The following is a 16,178-nucleotide window of genomic DNA, read 5'->3' as shown; positions in this document are numbered from 1 at the left end:
TCAGGTCTCGTCAGGCTAAAGCACTTCTCCTCGTCCAGCAGCTCAGCCAGGTCCTCTGAAGGGAGCGTGGTGGACTCCTGTATGGCGTCACGAAGCTCCACCACACTCTCCACCACCCAGTTGCTCCTTGCTTCCATCTTTGTTGACATGTCTCTGCTCACCGCCAGTGTTGTGAAGTCAGGGTTCCTTCATTACCGCCCGATAAATTGGGGTGAGAAATACTTGTAGTTGTAAGATTTAAAATTTAACGGTGATTATTACGTGTATTTTATTCGTCAAAACCGTAAGAAGACCAATGCTTTCATTTTAATCCTCGATAAATGAGACAATATAAGAAAAATAAATTAAGGAACCGAGCTAAGGGATGCCTCACTAAATTGGCAACACTGTCATAAATGTTTCCTTTCTCGCAACGGGTTATAAATTTTAAACCAATAACACAAATCGGTGCTAATTTCTCCTGTCAAATTCCCACTGACAGCTGCTCGCCATTAGTGTTAAAACGGAACCCCAAATTGTCTCTCTGTCTGTGGATAATAAGAATGAGACCGAAAAGCAATTAGAAAAAACGAAACCTTTGCATGGTAGACTTCGATAGACAGCATTCTCTACTTATTCTTTTTTTTTTCACTGCCGTATGCAACACTTCATAGCACTAGAAACAACTATATTTTGATAAACATCGACAAGAAAGATTCAAAAAGGGAATTAAAAAGAAAAGATTTCGCAGTTTTTAGCTAGAGATGGCTGTGGAGCAACGCGAATTAGTAAAGACCAAACCAAATCGCAGGAAAAAGTGTTAATTACGTACTTTGATAGTTTGAATTGATGGAAGAATATATCCTTTATCCATGGCGAGTCTATAAACAGTATCACCTGACATGTCAATAGTTCTATTTTACTGATGTATTTCTAAAGCCGAGTGAAGCTACACTTTCCTGAAGATGACTACAATATTAAACATGTTATGGTTTTCACTTACTGTAAGGAAGTGACGAACGACTTCTGGTGGTGTTGTCCCTTGTCTGTGCTCTTTCTTCTTCCTCCACTGCGAATTTTTGCTCCTGAGTTTCTTCTTTTTCTTAATTTCACGCACTTTCAATTACTACACTTCCTGATATTACCACTTTAATTGACAGACTAATTTATTCTAAACTTCATTCACGTATCTTAATTTTATTACTGGCACGCTTTCAACTTTCCACACCTTCCCTTCCTGGCTGCAGACGTCACAACTACCAATACAGCAACTTAAATGGCCGTACAATGGTTGAGACCCTCACGCACGCACACATGCATACATTAAGGCTCTCATGCACCAGCGTAAGGTAGTGATGTCCTTGAAAATGTATTATGTCCAAATTAACCCGTTTATTTTTTTCCGGCTTTCGTTACTTTAACTTAACCACACAACTCACAAGAACGGCTTAGATCAGCTCAGGTTAGAATAGGTTAGGTTTAGTTATATTACGTAATCTAACCCAATCCAATAACCTAATCCAACCTAACCTAACTTAGCATATCCCAAATATAGCTCAGGTGTCTAATATTGATGTGATTCAGTTAAACGTAGCAAGCGTGACTAATTATCTTACAAAACACTTCCCGAGTCCAACACTCCCTTCCACTGTTTTGAATGTCACGGTTTCCCGCGCAATCTTCCCTCCCGTGATTTCCACTTAAATAACCACTTTTACTCTAACTGACTGACTTTCTTCACCACGCTACTTCGTTACTTCGTTATTATGTTCTTTGCTTACCTTCTTGGCCTGGGATAGTAGAGGGAAACACGAAGAGGGAAGTAACACAAGGAGGACAAACACGATCACTCAAACACTTGGCAAGGCGCGACTGAGTCTACCTGTCTCAACTTGTCTATTTTCCTATTTTGAATGTTTGAGGATCTTTTGTCATTTGTTTAGTGATTTTTTTTTTATTTTTATATTTTATTAAGTGTTCTTGGATGGTTTAAGAAAGTTTACTACGGTTTTGTGAGAGAACATTTAAATTTGTTCTTTGACAAGTTTTGGCTCTGACTTTGGCTTTATTTGTCTATTTTTCTTTTGCTAAAAATGAACACTGTGTTTACAATTACTTGTAATAATAAAATGAAAAGTAATAAACATTGTCCTTTAGTTGATCATTTCCCATTATATGTATATTTATACAAATTCGAACTGTACACAAGCCGCCGTCATAAATTAAACTGAGGCGAGGACACACTGCGGCCCGCGGTAGATGATGCCGCGACGACCTGAGGCAGCTCATTTTGGCATTATTACGGCACACTAAGATATTGTTCGCGTGTAAATGGATGGGGAATTTAATGTTTCATATATTACCACTCTAGGTGCAGTAAAAAGAACGAGTCACGCTACAATGAGCGTATTTCTGATGTTCAACCCAACAGACTCTTGACAGAAGTGAGGGAACACTCCCATTGTGGCGTCATGGTAGCATACTGATGCATTGTTTGTTTGTAAATGGATAGGGGATTGAGTGTTTAATATATCGTGTTCCTGTGTGTGTGGTAAAGAGGACGAGTCACGATGCAGGGAACGCGTTTGTGTTGGGACATTTCAGACTCTAACACTTAGGCGTTTCTGTGCGATCGTTTGACGCGCACACAGTAAATGAGAGAATAATTATTTATTGACTTGAGTGTGAATGGTGTGTGTGTGTGTGTGTGTGTCGTGCCTTGTCTGGGCTGCCCCGTGTGAGATTCCCGGCCTGGTATAGAAACAGATAGACCGATTATTATTATTACTGTGCGTGTGAGTGCGTGGTGCCTTATCTGGACCGCCCTGTGTGGGATTTCTAGCCTGGTATAGAGATAGATAGATACACTTTTACTAGACAGGTAAAAACAAACACACTTCCACAATGTCTTATGAAATATTTAACGTTTTCTTAAGTAAATGGTGACAGACAAACGGGCAAACGAATAGTAATAGTAGCGATATTTTTTTTTTTTCAGGAACAAGTAAATATATACATTAGCCTCTAAAACTAGATTGTTGACTATTGACAGCTACTGCTCTCTCTCTCTCTCTCTCTCTCTCTCTCTCTCTCTCTCTCTCTCTCTCTCTCTCTCTCTCTCTCTCTCTCTCTCTCTCTCTCTCTCTCTTCAGTAGTTTGTATTTTCAAAACGTCACTATTTCATTCCCTTACCATCTCACTATCATCATTATCATCATCAGGAAGAGGAAAAGAGAAATAAAGACTTTTCAATTAAACTTTCTTTTCTTTTAAATTTCTCTAAAAATAGCAATGTGAATAAAGTTGATTGTTATGTCATCTTGAATTTCGAAACGAATAAATGCATAAATTGCTCACCGAATAAAGGCAAATATTAATTATCACAAGAATACAAAAAATAACGAAGTCTCCTGCACACACACACACACACACACACACGCACATACTGTACCTACCGTAGATAACATAAGCATTTTCTCCTCTTTCTTCGTTGAATTAATAATATACCTGAAGAAACAGCCAACCATTTATATTATTCGCGAAAACAAAAACTTGAATAGAGTAACATTTTCCTCTTCCTATTTTAATAAAAAATTCACAAAACCCAACAAATACACGCCAATTTATGTTATATCAATTCACTCATGCAATACCTTAATTAGTCATTTTGGGTGCTAGCCCTGAGAGAGAGAGAGAGAGAGAGAGAGAGAGAGAGAGAGAGAGAGAGAGAGAGAGAGAGAGAGAGAGAGAGAGAGAGAGAGAGAGAGAGAGATTAATACAGAATAAAAAAAAAAAAAGATTGAAGAAGCGTTGTGACAGAGAGAAAAGAAACAGTGCAAGATATAACAGAGACAAGGAAAACAGATACAAGACGCAGAACAGGTCACAAGAAGAAGAAGAACAGGCTGGAGTGGCCGGAGAGATGATAGATCTAAGGATAAGGATGGAGGGATGAGGATGCTATACCACTGACACTCTTCTCATGATGTTTGATAGACGTAAATATAACACACACGTCTGAGGTAAGGGGCGAGATAAGAGGAGACACGAGAAGAGAGAGAGAGAGAGAGACCGTGTTGTGTTTCCATCAGCTGTCATTGTTAGAGATGATAAATGTAAGGATGGAAGGATGAGGATGTTGTGATATTATTCTTGTCATGATGTTTGATGCACGTACAGACAGCACGCATATCTGAGGTAAGGGTAAAAGGATAGGGTTTAAAGAAAGACAGGAATATATATAGTAATGGTTGTGTTTCTGTCACCTGTCAAGTGTCCACCTGTCATGACACTGCTTGTCCTTGTCATGTGCCGGTAATTAAGGACTGACATCAAAGTGCCATGTGATGTGTAACTGTTCAGTATTCATTTTAGTTCATTTCGGTAATACTTCATAATAAGTCCGTCCCCCATCCTTCCCCCACCACCAATACAAACAAGCTTGGGGAAGCAGGGTTTGGGAGGGGAAGCCAAATGAGGCCAAATCTGGACATTCATGAAAACTTTTATTGATGAGACGCCATATTTTGGGAAATGAGGAAACTTCTAGGCTAATTTAACCTAACCAAGGGGACTTAGCTCCCCCTGTGCCCCCAATTAAGAATACTAACCCAACCTAAATAGTGTGGCTTTGCTCCCTTCCCCCCACTGAACCCTCTGTTAATAACATTAACCTAACCTAATCTTACTTAACCTATCCTAACGTAAACAAGAGGGGACAAAGTATTCCAGGACCCCCTGACCTAATCTGACCTAGCAGCATGCCTTAATAGGAAATGAAGGCACAGTTTCAATAAGCTGACAAATTTATTAAAATGAGGATTTTTTTTAATCTAAAACTTCCCAAATCCTTTTTTTCCCTGCAGTTTTATTTACAAAACAGGAAAACCCATTAGTTAAGTCACCACAAAGCTCTCCCTGAATACCATCACCACCACCACCCCCTTGTATTGCCACAGCAGCACAGATGGCCAGGCTGTGGATGCGAGCCATAACACCTCGTGGGCGAAGGGTGTACCTGGCAGCAGCGACGGCCCTGTGCCTGGCCTCTGCAACACTCCTGGTGCTGCGGTCCTGGGCTGCCCACCTGTCCCTCCCAATCCTGGACTTGACGGAGGAGCAGTACCAGGCAAACAACCACTACCTGGAGTCTAGTTACCTGCGCTACTCCAAGCAGGAGTGGGAGCAGCGCATTGAGAAGGAGAGTGCCAAGAAGATCACCTGGCTAGTTCAGGTAAAATTTATTACCTTATTGAATATTTATTGATTTTGATAAGCAGCAACTCCAACTTGAATTTCACATCTGTCTCAATATTTACTGATTTATAATTGACAAGGTCTTAGCAACACATATCCAGTCTTTATTTAAGTTAGTGCACACTCTGCTGATGGTACCTTCTCACTTTATTTTGTTTATTTCAAACTTTTGTATTTCTGTGGTATGAACTAGGAGAGGGAAGGTATGATTTACGGCTACTTTTGTTTCTTGGTGGAGGGTATGAATGAAGAGATCAGTGCAGGGAGGGCAGTTTATCCATCTGCCCAGGGAGTGGTCTTTCTTCACAAACATTAGCCACGACCCTGTCATTTTTAGTTGGTGTGGATAATCTGGTCCTATCACAGTGTCTATGAGGTCTGGAGTCATATTATTTGAATACTTGTTAAGATGTAGTAATTTGAAGTTTCACAAAACTTGAATGCATTTTCTGGCAAACTTTGGAAATGATCTATTCTGCTCCTTATTCATTAGGCTCCTCAAATGCTCAAATGCTTGTAGTTTTTGTGGAAATGCAGTGAGGTGTTAGTGATGCCTCTATGTTCCAGGTGTCAGATCTCCACCTCCGGACTGGTGCCGCTGAAGAGGTACAATACTTCCAGGAGTTTGTGGATGATGTGATTATGCTGCTGAGGCCTCCTGCTGTGCTGGTGACAGGTGCTGCTGCTATATATATATATCTCTCTCTTGCACTTCAATTTGTATATAATTTTTGTTTTCATCTTTAATTTACTTCTATGTTATTTTATCATATTTTATTGTATCTTAATTTCTGTTGTCCAAATATGATTTTAACAGAATTTTTCTTTTCTTATTAATGTAAGTTTTTCTTGTTATTTTTTTTCATATTTTGTCATTAATCAATATTTCTATTATGATATTTTTGATATACATTGTAAAACTCCATTAGTATTGCACCTTAAACCAATCTGTCATTCAATTTCTTTTCAGGTGACTTGACCAACAGCAAAACCTTTGGAGTAAAGCTTGCACAGCTGCCGCAGGAATGGAATTTGTACCAGCGCTCAGTGAAGGACCGCCTGACACTGCACAACACCACGCACTGGCTTGACCTTCCAGGGAATCATGGTGAGTCATCCACATCTCTGCTGCACTTGTCATGCAGCTCTGTCCAGCAGCAGTGGTGGGATGTGCCTCTGTTTGGGTCCCCGCTTCCTTCTGTTTTTATTTGGTTGTGTACTTCTGGTATGCCAACCCTCCATTAGCATTGGGAAAATATGATATAAGACTAAAAACTTCTTCCTGGCTGTAAATTTCATTTGTTTAAATTTAAGTTGTTTTTCAAAGCTCTGTAATGCCTTTGGAAGAGTTCTGCTAGGGAGAGGTCTTTCTAGTCCTGTAAATATATTTTCTTTAATGCAAAGGCTTAATTTGATTCTGTGATATCACAGGTGGGCTCTTCAGCCTTTTTAAATAATGTTCCTCACACCAGACAACTTTGATGAGGTGCAGCACGCCCACTTCAAGGCCCACGCAATACAGTCACACCTTGGGAACCCCAAACACAGGCTTGGCACAACGGTCCCTGGCAGCGATGGACACAACGTCACCCTGCTGCCCATCGATGCCTCACTCATGCCAGGCATCAGGGCTTTCAACTTCCTGGGCTACCTCTCAGAGCAGGAGTACTCCAGGATCCAGGAGGCTGCTATTAGTGAGTCTGACCAGAAGTGAACCATGCAAGAGGTGAATCATGGTTTGCAGAATGTTTGTAAATGAAATTTGTAATAGTATTCTACCATCTGTTTCATAAATAACAAGATATAGTAGATCACCTAACATCTTAGATGGTATATTTATTCATTTTAGTAAAGTAATTTAGCACTAACATTACCACCGTGCAGATCAAAATTCTTTACATCCATCAAGAATAAGTTTGAGCACTGTCAGCTGGTAGAAGCTAGATTCATTGGTAATCATATTTGTACATTTTTAGTCCTTTGACTGCTAGTGAAGAGATATTATTTCACTACTCCACCACCCTTTTGTCAGTTGTGGTATCTCTGGAAGTCATACTCAAAACTTATACCAGACTGTTCTTATAAGCTGAGAAGATGCAGGAATTAAGGGATTAAGTAAGCAAGGTGGAGTCAGCCCCACCACTTCACTATTACAGAGGCACGTGCAAAGGGTGAGGTGGTGGTGTTTTATGGTCACTACCCAAGTAACACCATTGTGTCACCTCGGGATGTGAAGAAGCTCCTCTCCCTTGGTGTGGCTTACCTGTGTGGCCACTTACACACTGCCTTTGGCTTCCTGGACCCCATGTGGACCAGGCACTCCTCCGGCCTGCTGGAGGTGGAGCTGGCAGACTGGTATCGGAACCACAGGTAATTTTTATTCAGTGATTTGTTGTCCCCTGAAATACAGAAAGAAGGGGGTGGTGATGATGGTGGCACTGAACTACACTGGCACCTTAAATTTGCAGTGAAGATTGAGGTATTCATGAGAGTGTTTTAAAATTGCAAGCAGTCAAAGAAACCTTGAAAGGTAAAAAAGAAGTGGACATGCAGTGTTAAGATTGTGGATGGACAATTAAGGCAACAGAATTGCAGATTAGAGATGGTGAAAGTAGATGAGGCCAATGTATTAAGAACTTAAAGGAGAGATGAGCTTCAAAACTTTGCTGGAATGGGCTGAATAGACAGGCAGCCAGCAGAGATGAGTTGAGAAATTCAGATGCCAGTGTGCTGCAGTGGAATCATAGAAGCTGATGATATTGATTGTGATTATCTTGAATCTTCATTGAATAACTTCAATTGGAATGACTGTATTAAATATTTCACACTGAATTTGTGTAGTATTATTACAGTTTCCAGATTTGGCTTTACCAGATCATGTCCCAGACCAAGAGGTTAGCAATTGCAGATCCTCACAAGTCTCCTCCCTCCACAGGTTCCGCATCTTGTCTGTGGACAATGACCGCGTAAACTGGGTGGACGTGACTCACCCCTCCTGGCCGGTGGTGATGGTGGCCCGGGTGCAGCGCTACACCATGGGCCATGGTGCCTTCAGATACATGTTGAGGTGAGCCCCACTGCAGGGAAACAAGCCAGCCTCACTCTAAGGCTGTCAGACCAGGAATTATTTATTTTGTGCACCCATTATCTAACATCACTTCTGATTCTGAGCTGTGAACCTTGGTCCAAATCCTCCATCCTTATAATGAAACCAGTGTTTAACATCACTAACAATTTGGAGCTGTGAAACCTCCTGTTATAACCAATTACACAACAGCCACTACCTCCACCACTACCCTCTTAACACCCAGGAAGTACTGACATTGGCAGGACACATAACATGATATTGGGATTTGAATTGCTCCTCTAATTCATAACAGGACTTAGCAGGATGCATAATATGACCATATGATTTGAGTTGCTCCTCTTATTCATAACAGGATTTAGCAGAACATATAACATGCTAACGATTTGAATTGCTTCTCTCATTTAAAATTTGTATTAATATAAATAGAGAAAACAGCTTTGGTAAATGTATGTAGGAATGTGTGTAAATGTTGTTCTTCAGGCTGCTGGTGTTCAGTAATGAAGAGGTGCTGTCTGTGTCGGTGCGAGTGGATGACAACCTGGGCCACTGGATCATGTGTCAGCACCGGTCAGGGCCACTCTACACCGCCAGTGTGGACATCCAGCTGGAGGCGTGGGACCCACAGATCTCTGAAAAGGACTTTGTCAAAACTCTGCAGGTTGGGAGCACTTTCCTGGAGGAGAACTGTGTTTGTATGCTTTGTGTTTTATTAGTGTTAGGTTGATTTTATTCTCCTTGTTTTATTTTTACATGTGTGTGTGTGTGTGTGTGTGTGTGTGTGTATTAGGGACTGAAGTGAGAGGGAGAGGGTATTTATTTATTAATTTATTGGCAAAATTTTCTTATTCACAACCTTGGAGTACATAAGATAATAAAACAAAAATATAATAAAATGATAAAACAAGTATAATCAACTCACCACTAAATTTTCTTTAGATAAAACACAACTTTCACAAATTTATGAGAGAGAGAGAGAGAGAGAGAGAGAGAGAGAGAGAGAGAGAGAGAGAGAGAGAGAGAGAGAGAGAGAGAGAGAGAGAGAGACTGACTGACTGACTGACTGACTGACTGACTGACTGACTTTCCTTCCTAACTCCCCTCATGCTTTCCAGGTGTTGGTGGGTAACACATCTGGCAGCAAGTCTCTCCTGAGGATGGGGATGGATGGCACTGGATTTGAGCGCCCACAGCCGTCCCTCCTGGCCACTTCCCTCCTCTCCGTAAACTTTCATGACATGGTAACTGCTTGCTGCTTCCATTGGTAATAATAGTAATTGATTATTATATGAAGGTTTGAATTAAAGGTCTGATTCTTTTTACCTTTTATGACTCGTCTAAGTTTTTCATTTGTCTGCATTTAGCTTTAGAATTTTAGATAGTAATAATGTTTGTATTTTTTAGATTAAAGGTGAGCAGATTAATTTTTCTTAGAGTTGTATGTTGATACTTGTATGTTGATACTTGTTATTTTTAATCAACTTAATTTTTTTGTCCTTCAAGTTCCTGTTTATGTACGTGATGGGCATTGGCTCGTGCTGTCTGCTGCTGTTCTGCTGCTGCCTCCTCCTGGTGATGGTGAGGAAACAAGGTGGGACAGAGGAAGGAAGCAGCTCTCATGTTTTAATCATATGTTCCTTTGTGAAGAAAGATTGCAGGTGCAGGACAATGAAGTGTGCAGAACTTAAAGAGCTTGCAGAGGAACATATCGAGATTTCTGTCACTGCAATAATACCCAGGAGAAAATTTCATGTATTGGCTGTCAGAATAGATCAGGCTATTCACTATTGATATTTTTACTGTTTGATGGTAGGATGTTGATATTTAGTCATTGTATTGCTAGTTTGTTATATTTAGAAATATACTCCAGATTAATTTCGTTCCAAAGCCCCATTTTGTTTACAGGCTGTATTTATATGATAAGGTTGTGCTGAATAATCTGTCAAGAATGAGAATTGTGCTGGTTAGATTGTGCTTGTGTGAGTGCATTGAGAATCCTGTGAGAGAGCAATGTGACCATGTGTTTACCAGAGAGGTGTATGTTTGTGTGTGGTCATTGTTTATCAAGAGAGCAGTGTGACCGTGTGTTTACCAGTGAGGCGTGTGTTTGTGTGTGTTGTCCATTGTTTGTCTGGTTGTGCTTAAAGCCACATGGGTGAGCTGTGTGTCTCTGTGTGTTGCAGTGAGGTGTGTTCAGATGCTGCCCAAGAAGGTGATCAACATTGCCTCCAGTCTGAGCCACAGGCAGCTTGTGTTCACCCTCCTCCTGGTCTTCCTCCTCTACCCCAGCATAGGTTAGTATGTCCTTCATTCTCTCCTTTGCTGCTCACAAACACACATTCCCTTCTTGACGATGTAATATTCCCTTTAGGAGTATTTGACCTGAAGGTGAGAGAAATTGTTCATGACATTATTGCTTGAGAGTAAACCTTGATAGGACATTCACAGGTAAACATGAGTTGTACTTGCTACCAATCAGGCAATAAGTGACCTCTGGAGCTCAAGTTGGTTTGGGTATTCATGACTGTCACCTCACTACAATTGCATTTCCAAGTTACCCTGAAGTTTTTAGTTTTCATTCATGTGTCTTGAAGTTAATTGAAGTGTTTCATTAGTTTTTCTTCAGGTCTTCAAAGAGAAAATATTTGACTTGCACAAAAAGAACCATCACCTTTACTATGATGAGGGATCCATCACTCATGTCTGGTTGTGTGTTCAGGTCCCTGGTACATCGGGCCGCTAGCCAGGGAAGAGTTTGGTGCAGTCTTCATGTGGGGAATTTTCGTGGAGTCCTCAACACTTCCTGGCCAACTCACGTACCCTGATGCATTCTTCCTGGTGAGAGACGGCCTTTGTTGCATGTTTCTTCTGTTCTTGGTACTGTTATGTTCAATGGTCATTCCACATGCCACACTCATCACCACCGTGTTTAGCATTTTCCCTTAACCACTGTAATATATCCAAGTTGTTGCCTTAAAACTGTACAAGAAATGTATTAGAAAAGATAATTTTAAGTCTAGTAATAAGTTTTTTTTATCAGTCACATCAGGTCATTTTATGTTTCCCCCACAGTGGCTTACATTGCAACTTCCCGTCTTTGCCATCATCTTCCTGAAAAAAATGCTGAGGTATGTGTGTCGTCCCTTACCTAATAGTGTGGCATTTAGAATGGGGTGTAGTATGGTGGACCATGAGACTGTCCCTTTCTATAGGAGGCTGACATGGCTAAGAGTGTGAATGATGTAGATGTGAGTGTGTGGTGTGTTGTTTGGGCTACCTGTGTGGGATTGCCAGCCTGCTTGACTTCATGTGTTGTTTCATATAAGAAAAATTACCTTTCTTTTTATTACTCTTGGCCATCCTCCTGCACATGCAAAAAATTCAATACAAAATCATAAAGAGATAGACTTATAGGCACAGATCCAGGAAAGCCACCTTACAATAAAGAGATAAACTTATAGCAACAGGTCCACAGAAGCCACCTTACTAGTCCATCCTTTCCTGCAGCTACGAGTCAGCCCGGCACCGGTGTGGCAAGTGGCTGGCGGTGGGGATGGCTGTCACCTTGGGAGGACAGGTGCCTGGGATACTGGCCTGGCTCATCCTCGACTCCATCCTCCTGAACGGCCCACTGCGACTCTTCCTCTCACTGCTTGCCATTGTCCTCTGGAGGCTCTGAAAGGGATATGTCCAGGGAGTGAGAAAAAGTGAGGATCTCAAGAAGAGTAAAGGATAATTGTAACTAAGAACATAGATGAGACAGAATAGTGAAGAAATGTGGTGAAAGAGGAGTAGCAGAAATTAGGTGCTTGTGATAAGAAGGAAATAATAATAAGTGAAGAAGAATAGGAAGCGATGTTGATCTGTGGAGGAGAAAAGGGAGGCGAGAGAAGATTTGAAGGTAATAAAAACACAAAGATTGAAATTATTACATGAAGATAAAAAGATAAAAAATGAAATGATAGAATGACAGAAATTAAATTAGTAATTAGAGAAGAAGAATTATTAGAATGATAAATTGGAAAGGAATAGAGGAGTTAAGGTAGATTTAGAAAGAAAATTGGAGGAATGAGATAGAAAAGAGGCTGTAGGTGATGGGAAGACAGAGGAGGAGGAGGGAAACAAAATTTAGCACAACGAATACTGAACAAGAAGTGTGGCAGAGGAGGAAGTATGAAGAGAGGAAGGTACTGTGGGAATCAACACAAGAATGAAGAGGAGACAAAGAAAAGGACTTGAAAGAAAAAAGTTATCCAGGGCCGTTTCCAGCCATAATGGGGGATCTTGGCAGTTTATTTGATTGATTTATTTACTTATTTATTTTTTACTTGATGTTCCACATGTGTTTTTGTGCCATCCATAACAACAGTGATGACTAAATTCAATTCCATACCTTTCTCTGGTCAGCGTGCTGTAGCTATTATTGTGTTGGTGGGAGGGAGGCACAGAATTTATAAGGATCTCACACCATGGGCATTGCTGACATGCATTACTAATCAGGTCTCATAGGTGATGTCCAAGGTGTTTCTCTTCCCTCAGATCACCATGGAATTTATTTTAAGTGCTATATTTAGTTCTGTTTTGGGATTTTGAGGTAGACACATATTATAAACCTCCCTCATCTGTGCTGCCAGTTAGAAGTTGAGGAAATTCCATTCACTTCCACTGTTTTTTTGTATTTTCTCTCAATCTGAAGTCCTCTGATATGCTGATGATCTTACAGAATCTGATAAATGAATGTACTTGGCAAATCAAGCTTTAAGAGTGTGAAAGAACATTAAATACAGAGGAACAGAGTGCAACATGTTACTTGACTGATAGTGACATTACCTCTTTGGCATGGTCTGTTACTGACACTCTTGATAATAAGGTCAAGAAAAAACTATACCGTTCATATGACTAAGGGTTTCCTGTTAGCCACTGGGTCCTCAGTAACTGCTTGGCCTCATATGTCAGGAAACGGTCTTGATGTTTTGGGAGTGTGAATATGAATATGGTCGTCATGCAGCAGCAGAGAAAAAAAACAACATACTCTTCATTTTTTCTTAGGATTTATAGACATCCTAACCAAGTGCATTCTTTTTACCTGGGTGTTACATGTGTGTGAACCTTGATGTCTTGTTTTGGTGCCTATTTTTGTAGAGGTTTGATCAACTAATGCAAGCAATTTGTATCAATGCATTAAGTGATCTGATGTGTATATAATTTGCTGTTCAGTCTGTTTTGTCTTTGTTGATTTGCATGAAAGGATTTGTAAAGTGTAGTGATGTATGTTTGCATTGTGATGTGTGTTTGCAAGATCTCTATTAATAAGGGCCTTTGGTGTTTTGTCTTGTGTGTGTGTGTGTGTGTGTGTGTGTGTGTGTGTGTGTGTGTGTGTGTGTGTGTGTGTGTGTGTGTGTGTGTGTGTGTCCAGTTGGTCATGATCTACTCCTAGACTTATGATCACAAGGTGTCTGTCATTATCTAACTGCATCTTGGTGATGATCTGCAACAACATGGTCTCATTTTCTATGTTATTTGTCTGAGTCTGTTAACATTTAAGGTTTGTGTTAGAGAGACAGAGAGGAGAAGCTTTACTGTGTGCTGAGCTATGCAACTGTACAGGGACTGTAAATATTGTACTTATTGGCTGAATATTTATGAAGTGTATGAGTGAGTAGATGACAACCCAGAATTATGTGAGCACTCCAAACAAAGCACTCCATCAGCTGTATTTAACAATTATGTGTCTCTTCAGGTATGGGGTCACTGAGAACCTAGATGTATTCAGATCTCAGTTAGCTGTACTTGTGGGTATTGGTGGCCCGTGGTTGTGATGGATTGTGTACCACTTGTCTCAACTACTAACAGCAGCCCATCTTCTAAGTAAGTGATATGTTATTGTTAATCCTATTTCTTTGTTTCAGAATTTGTTTTTTCATTGAACATGGGCTGCTGACTTACCTTTTTTTCTAGTCACTATAATTGTCTTCTGGAAAGCATTTAGTCAATGTTTATTTTCTTTCTTCTGTAATGTGTCTAATCCCTCTGGCAACACCCTCTAAGGGCATGACCAGCAAGTGGATTTAGATTTGGACATAGAGAACTTGACTCCTTAAGGGACTCCCATGTCTATTTGGTGAGGTTATGTGCAAAATGGAAACAAAATTGTGTTTAGCTGGCATCCCTTGAGGACACAGGAATGTTAGCTTCAAGCAGCACCTGTCTCCTCCACCTTCTTTACCCAGCTCAATACCTCTTGTCATTGTCAGTCCTTAGTTAGTCCCATACTCCTTATATCCTCAGAAATCTCATTACTCTCCTACTTACCCTTTACATTACTGATGATTATCTTAATACCATTCCTTGATATTGTTAGGATGGATGTCAGGTGATTGTATCAGCAGCCATACATATACTGTATCAGCTGTTTAAGCACTGGCAGAGTTATTGGCATGCTATTTTCCTCAGTTAAAAACTATGTTTAATGAATAGTTCTAAATGATATTTACAGAATTTTACTGGTATAGTCTTGACTCAGCTCAGCCTACTCATGGTAATATACATAATATTACAGTTTTAAGAGTCAGTATAAAGACTTTCAGTAGCACATTGAGTGTCAGCCTGTATTCATCATGCAGTGATCAGTGTCTCCTTACGTAGGAAACTTTGACATCAGTAGACATGTAGACCGAAAACCTCAGCCTGTCACAGGGCTTACAAGGTCTTCCAAGTGAATGTAATTTGCATGAATAAGTTAAAGGTAGAGGTAACAACACATGTTTGTATGCTGAAAAGGGAATCCAGTTATGGTTTGGCTGAAAGAGTTTTGTGGCACTAGACTTTATCAAACAAAGCAGGGATTCCCAGCCCTTGTCTCTTCAGAGAAACCCAGAGCCACATCCAGAGCTTGTAATTAATGGAGGGGCCCAGTACATTTTAAGTTGTGATTTGTTGAATACGAATTTCATTGAGTAGAGAATTTGCGATCAACAATGTCATCCATTTATGTGCCAGAAGGATGACATGAGCTCCCTGTGTACTGAATGGGCCCTGCTGGTGGCTGCTGGGTGTGTCCTGGGGAGTGTATACTGTAATGACAAGTGGCATGGAAATAAGTGCTTTCTGACAAGGACACTAGTGATCTGCCTGAACACCTTGCTTTCTGGTACCGGCCATCACTGTGTGCAAGTAGCAGGGCAGACATTAGTGGTGTAAGTGACATCCCAACATCCTACACCAAAGAATGATAACAGAGGTTACCAGGATCATTAGAGGGAGAATCTGCCCTTGTGTCTTATGTATAATAAATAGGTATGAAGAGGAGTGGTGGTGAGGCATACAAACCAAGAATGACAGACAGACAAGTAGTAGATAGTCTTTACACCTTGATACAGATAACAGTGTATTAGTGCAGTCTTGTGTATTATCCACTTGTAGTGAGTTGTAATGAATCTCTTGGCTGCATTTAGCATAATGTCCCTCAACTTGAAATAAAAAAGCAGTGCGATACCTATGAGGTTTATTAATTTATCACCATTATTTATTTTTCTCTTTTACAAAGCTATACTGCCTCCATTTTCATATTTGTTATCGAGATTGAAATAAATTAATACAGTGAATAGGGAGCTTTAAAAAAACAAACATTAGATTTATGGACGTAAAGGGAAGTAATATATGGACATGTATACAGAGCATGTATGTTTGTACATACGTACAACCATACAAGGCAGTCTATATAGACTTTCGCAGGTAGTGTGTATCATATGTCAATATTGTCTCTGGCTGCGTTCATAAGTAGATTATTACATTTCATTGAATTAGGCAGTCTTACGGTAACAAATTCTCAAGCGTAAAACTGTAGCATGATTTAAAA

General features: G+C 40.3%; 1 protein-coding gene across 4 annotated transcripts; it reads left to right on the top strand.

Moving 5' to 3' along the window:
* Positions 1-3,850: 3,850 nt before the first annotated feature.
* LOC135089035 (transmembrane protein 62-like) lies at positions 3,851-15,814 on the top strand. Of its 4 annotated transcripts, none has more exons than XM_063984215.1 (14): positions 3,851-4,001; positions 4,938-5,212; positions 5,803-5,911; positions 6,206-6,343; positions 6,708-6,929; positions 7,392-7,605; positions 8,171-8,302; positions 8,804-8,981; positions 9,436-9,561; positions 9,824-9,911; positions 10,504-10,614; positions 11,040-11,158; positions 11,393-11,448; positions 11,828-15,814. In XM_063984215.1, exons 2-14 carry the CDS (start codon positions 4,946-4,948, stop codon positions 11,997-11,999), a joined length of 1,932 nt encoding a protein of 643 aa, XP_063840285.1. In that variant the 5' UTR covers positions 3,851-4,001; positions 4,938-4,945; the 3' UTR covers positions 12,000-15,814. The 4 variants fall into 4 exon arrangements, with proteins under 4 accessions (XP_063840285.1, XP_063840287.1, XP_063840284.1 ...); XM_063984217.1 differs by having other exon boundaries at positions 3,869-4,001; positions 4,941-5,212; XM_063984214.1 differs by lacking the exon at positions 3,851-4,001 and adding an exon at positions 4,045-4,176.
* Positions 15,815-16,178: the final 364 nt, after the last annotated feature.

The sequence above is a fragment of the Scylla paramamosain genome, chromosome 32 (assembly GCF_035594125.1).
Source record: "Scylla paramamosain isolate STU-SP2022 chromosome 32, ASM3559412v1, whole genome shotgun sequence".
In the NCBI taxonomy this organism is placed as follows: domain Eukaryota; kingdom Metazoa; phylum Arthropoda; class Malacostraca; order Decapoda; family Portunidae; genus Scylla; species Scylla paramamosain.
This window is presented reverse-complemented; position numbering and strand designations above follow the sequence as displayed.

Excerpts from the sequence above, each read along its gene's own strand:
- LOC135089035 (XM_063984215.1), top strand. The coding sequence starts at position 4,946 with ATGGCCAGGCTGTGGATGCGAGCCATAACACCTCGTGGGCGAAGGGTG. Across the intron at positions 5,213-5,802 it reads AGATCACCTGGCTAGTTCAG|GTGTCAGATCTCCACCTCCG; the intron begins GTAAAATTTATT and ends TCTATGTTCCAG. Across the intron at positions 9,912-10,503 it reads GGTGATGGTGAGGAAACAAG|TGAGGTGTGTTCAGATGCTG; the intron begins GTGGGACAGAGG and ends TGTGTGTTGCAG.